Source organism: Propithecus coquereli, unplaced genomic scaffold (assembly GCF_000956105.1).
Source record: "Propithecus coquereli isolate 6110/MARCELLA unplaced genomic scaffold, Pcoq_1.0 Scaffold267, whole genome shotgun sequence".
NCBI lineage: Eukaryota > Metazoa > Chordata > Mammalia > Primates > Indriidae > Propithecus > Propithecus coquereli.
This window is the reverse complement of record NW_012148252.1, coordinates 2,835,279-2,840,647: the sequence shown is the minus strand read 5'-3', so window position 1 is coordinate 2,840,647 and position 5,369 is coordinate 2,835,279. Positions and strand designations below refer to the sequence as shown.

The 5,369-nt window shown below is 42.3% G+C and overlaps 1 protein-coding gene across 1 annotated transcript; it reads left to right on the top strand.

The window, feature by feature from the left end:
- The first annotated feature begins 1,993 nt into the window (after positions 1–1,993).
- TPD52L3 (tumor protein D52-like 3) lies at positions 1,994–4,741 on the top strand. Its single transcript, XM_012647394.1, has 2 exons — positions 1,994–2,523; positions 4,612–4,741. Exons 1-2 carry the CDS (start codon positions 2,169–2,171, stop codon positions 4,644–4,646), a joined length of 390 nt encoding a protein of 129 aa, XP_012502848.1. The 5' UTR covers positions 1,994–2,168; the 3' UTR covers positions 4,647–4,741.
- Positions 4,742–5,369: the final 628 nt, after the last annotated feature.

The following is a 5,369-nucleotide window of genomic DNA, read 5'->3' as shown; positions in this document are numbered from 1 at the left end:
TTTTACAACTCCTGCTTTCTTACGTGTGTTTTAGTATTCACTGTACTCACTGCTTTCTTTCCCAATGTTATGCTATCTTGTAAACTGGGAAAGGTCTTGCTGGTTTCTCCAAGAGAATACATGCATTTGTATCTGCTCCTGCATTTGGCTTAAAGGTTTCATACTTATAATCAAAATACTCCTGCTTTCTTAGCTGTGTTTTAGTACAAACTGTACCCACTGCTTTCTTGCCCAAAGTTGTGCTATTGTGTAAATTGGACAAAGTCTAGCTGCTTTCTCCTAGAGAATACATGCATTTGTATCTGCTCCTGCATTTGGCTTAAAGGTTTCATACTTATAATAAAAAGACTCCTGCTTTCTTAGCTGTGTTTTAGTACAAACTGAACGCACTGTTTTCTTCCCCAAAGTTGTGCTGTTATGTATATTGGGCAACGTCTAGCTGCTTTCTCAGGGATTTCTTTATCCTTCAGTCTCAGTTTTCAAAGAGAAGTTCTGGTTCAGAGTCTAGGAGAGTTCCCAAAATCACCACTGTTTCTACAGGCAATGGAGGAAAACTCTACCATCTGGAACAAATGGTTTTCAAGGAGCCCTTGCTGCCCTTTTCAGGCCTTTAAACACATAGCCAATCCCCCATCAGTGTTCATGTTTCCAAAAAAAACAATCCTAATTTTTTAATCTAGGGAAGCACACCACTCAGGACAAGACAATAATAAACACTATTGAGTTATGTGAAAGCGTTACTAAATATAAATCCAAAGGAGGGCCGAAGTTGGTTTGGATGCACAGCTGGATGCTTCATAGTAGCCACACAGGCATGCATGTGGCAAATTGCTGAAATTTGTTGAGGATCATATTATGTTCCACAAGATCATGTTCGCAAGAACTACTACACTGTCCAAAAAAATCCTTAGAATCTAAGACTTGCTCAATGATATTCCCTGGGAATAGGTAGCCATATAATGAGCAAAGTGAAACCTGACCACATGCCCTCACTGGATTGACATCCTGATTTTTCCACTGTATAAATTACAAGCTCTGGGTAGAATAGAGGGATGTAGCAGTTGTACTCTGACAGACCTTTCTTCTTCACTGTGCAGACCATCTTCCACAACTGGTAACCCTGAATGTGGGCAGATATGCTTTCAGAAATGTGAATGGATGCAGGGGCGGGCATGGGGTCAGAAAATGCACCTGCAAAATTGAAAACCCATGCTGTCCATTTGTTTACATCTTATCACTTTTCCCCTAAATTCTCAAAGTACAACAGTCTTTGCTTTTGTTAAGGTTAAAGATGAAAAACTATTATAGATTTACTCATTCTCCTCCTCTCCCTCCCCGAAAATAACAGACAACTGTGACTGGTTAGAGGCACTTTCTGAGTTCTGCTATTTCAGGTCTCCAGCACTGTTTACACTTCGCTGGGATCGTGTCAGTCACTACCGCACTCAGAGTTCTGTGGAGCCTTCAAATCCTCGTTACAAGGGGTGCTAAGAGTTTCTCGGGGCCTCTTCTAGGTAGGGAAGATGGGGAAAGGAACAAGCCCAGGAATTCTAAACTCCCTGCCCCACTCTAGGGTAGTTATTCATTTTATGTACTGGGCTTTTTCATAAATTTCTGTTAGCAAAAGGGTTCAACTTATTTTCAAGAGTTTGAAAACCACTGAAGTGGTTGAAGAAACAGGTACCAGAAAACTTGGTTTGAAGGCCAGGACTTGTCACTTACTGTGGCAGGAGAAACGCGACAATAATCTTGGCACTGCCTACCTCACAAGGTCCCAGTGATGACAACCACCACCACGAGTGTAGGCGGCACCTCAGCCAAGCAGGTGTTCCGCGGCCTCCCGCCCTCTGGCCGGAAGTCCCGCCTCCGCAACCCCCTACAACCCTCTACCCCACCACCAGGAAGTGGACGCCCATGGGCCAAGGTATCACCTCCACAGGCCGGGACGTAGACTCCTCTGCCTAGGCTGCTGTTCTACTGGCCAAGACATGGATCTACCCCGCCTAGAATCTGGACCCACTGGCCAAGAGTCTGAGCCTGCAGGCCTACATTTAGACTTTGCCAGCCAAGATTATTTCTCCACTGGCCAAGAATTCGATTCTCCCTACCAAGAATTGGACCTGGACTCTCTTAACGAAGATCTTTATTCCCAGTCCCTGCCAGATGCCATGACAAAGACCTCTGTGGGCGCATATAAGTCTCAACTGACTTCTGAACCGGTGGATCTGACAGAGGCCGAGCAAATGGAGCTCAAATCTGAGCTCACTAAATTGGAGGCAGAAATCGTAACCCTACGCCAAGCGCTGGGAGCCAAAGAGAGGCGCTGTGGGGTGCTCAAGAGGAAGTTGGGCCTCACCACCTTGGTCGGGCTGAGACAGAATTTGTCCAAGAGCTGGCATGATGTCCAGGTCTCCAACGCCTACGTGAAACAGAAGACGTCAGTTGCCCTATCCATCATGAGCTCTGCCATCTGCAGGAAGTTTGGAGACATGAAGAAGTTGGCCACATTCAGATCTTTTGAAGGTCTGATGGGCACAATCAAGTCCAGAGTCACAGGGGGCAGAGAGCTTCGTAGCGATTGTCCTCCTTCTTCAGCAAGGAGTGGGGATGATTTGCTCCCCATTTTGGGGAGTGGGGATGACCCGCTCCTGGTTCCAGAAGGTGTGAATGATCCACAACCAGTTCTGAGGTGTGGGGATGACCTGCTCCCATTTCAGGAGCCAGAATGAGCTCCTTGGTAATCTTGCCTGACTGCCAAACCAGTGCAAGAACCCCCTTCCCCCTCATCACATTTGCAACTCTGTGCAACTAAAGCAATGAAACCACAATGGTAAAGTTAATTCAAGAAATGGACAGAGTCCAGTTTTGAGAAAAGTAATGTCCATTTGTACATAGATATTTGCTGCTGTTGAATGAGAGAGAACCCAAAGTTTTATACCTGGTTATTTTACACTAAAAAAAGATTTTTTTTTACCATACTTTGAGTTGCTGTTTTTATATTTTACACTAAATTTTGTAGATGAAAAATGTCACTATGCTAGCTTTCCTGGGATTGCATTTAATGCATAGGACAATGGCTCCATAGGGTTCTTAGACAAAAACCCAAACTCTCTTTTGGAAAAGTAGTCTATCAGAAAGCCAAAGTAGATTTCTGTTTAGAACTTGGAAAAGTTATGAAATAATCTATAGTTTTATCCCTTCCCCATTTTCTTCCTTCCCTAAGTCTGAGATGAACACAGTGACCTTCAAAGCTCCATCTGGCCTACAACTTGTATTTTAAAAAGATGATGAAGAAGATGGTTCATCTTCTTGGAGACCTCCGGAAAGGGGGAAAAAATATTAGTGGACTGATTGTTATACTAATAATATATCTTTTGTGAAATTTGATTTTTTGTTTGTTTTCAAAGCTCCCAATTAAGCATAGCAACTTAGCTTTAATTTAGGACATTGTTACTAATTTGGACTCAACCTGAAATTGCGACTTTACCTTGTGTTTTGTTTGTAATCTCTTTATATATCAAAATGAGGGTTGTAAAGTTTAGCCCTTGTGGCAGCATGTCTCTGCCATAAGAGCATGTCACCTAAAATGAAGAAAATTGCTTCCCTGTCCTACAGCAATTCCTAGTTACCAGCTGAGGAGCTGGAGGAAAACAGTATAGCCAAATTCAAGAAAGATAACCCCATCTCAAGCAACGTTAACAAAAGACTGTCCATCTCCTGTAATGCTGGCGATTATGCATTTGAATGGACCTAACTGATTATACATCACTGCTCTGTTTGACAGGAAATCTGTCCTTTCTAGCTCACCCTAACTGAGAAGGAAGCAGAATCCAACCCTCTGGAGATACCAAGACTGTAGGAACCTGGTTTGGGTTTGTTCAAACTTTCTGATATTTAATTTTCATAGGAGATATGATTTTTGGGTGGTTCTTTTTGGTTTGTTTTTTTCCTTTTCCATTTTCAAAATGCCAAGATCTGGTAGCCTCTTTTATTTCTCTAGTCACACTGCCTGAGGTTGAAGTTTGTGTCTTATTGGCTGTAGGCAGAGAGACTAGGACATTTATTTGCTTCAGTACATTTCAGTAACCTCTCATTACCTAAAGGTATCCCTCCAGCCTAAAAAGGTGATCCTGTTTTGTTGATTCTTTAAATTCTCCCTCGACATTCTTTTGGTTTTCCTACAAGCAAAACCAAATACCACTATAAATGCAAAAGCACTTGGCAAACTGTAAAGTCACTGGTTTATCCCAGCCTTCCACAGATTTCTGAAGACAACATTTTGCTTGGATTAAAACAAGATGTTTAACATTTTACGCATTTGTTTTTTAATTTATGTTTATAAACTAAAATGGCTTTGTATGCTGACAAAGGAGGTGAAACTGCAGCGTACAAAAAGTGAAAGTAGTTCAACAGACAAAGGCTTTAACCTTAAATTTCAGAAAGGCTTGTGTTAGGGACAAACTCTGACATCACGGGCCAAACCCAAAATATGTTCTATTTAATAATTCATACAAATGCAGTAACAATTTTCCCAATAAATCCTCAACTCCATGAGGGCAGTAAAGCACATATCTACTTTTGTTGATAATTTTATTCTCATGCCTGGCTGAGGGCAGATGTTCAATAAATACTTGTTAAATCAATGAAGGAATTAATATCACATACTTCAGACACAAAATGTTGGATCCAAGAGATTATCAACTTGAACTAGTTGATAAGTTCCTCCTGCTTTTAAACAAAAATGTTTTGTTTATTCAAAGCATTTTGAATATTCAAAGACAATTCAAGACCCTACTGTGTGTCAGGAACTATGCCAGGCCCCGAAGGCACAGAATTTAATTATACATGGTACATGCTCTCTAGAAACACTCAGATCTTGGCCGGGTGTGGTGGCTGACACCTGTAATCCCAGCTGTCTGGGAGCCTGAGGGGGGAAGATCGCTTGAGCTCAGGAGTTCCAGACCAGCCTGAGCAAGAGCGAGACCCCATCTATACTAAAAATAGAAAAAATTAGCCAGGCATGGTGGCATATGCCTGTAGTCCCAGCTACTTTGGAGGCTGAGGCAGAAGGATCGCTTGAGTCCAGGAGTTTGAAGTTGCTGTGAGCTAGGCTGATGCCACGGCACTGTAGTCCAGGCAACAGAGCAAGATTCTGTCTCGGAAAAAAAAAACACAACACTCAGATTTTAAACTCATTACAATTCACTACAGTAGGTGTTAAGATAGAGCTGGGTGCCAGAGACAAAGGAAGTCCTGAGGAAGGGGTGTTAACTCTGGTTTGGCAGGTCAGTAAAGACTTCAGAGAGGCAAAAAGTCTTAGAGGACTAAGAGAAGTTTGCTAGACAGACAAGAGTAGAACATTCCAGACA

Excerpts from the sequence above, each read along its gene's own strand:
- TPD52L3 (XM_012647394.1), top strand. The coding sequence starts at position 2,169 with ATGACAAAGACCTCTGTGGGCGCATATAAGTCTCAACTGACTTCTGAA. Across the intron at positions 2,524-4,611 it reads CACATTCAGATCTTTTGAAG|GGCAGATGTTCAATAAATAC; the intron begins GTCTGATGGGCA and ends TGCCTGGCTGAG.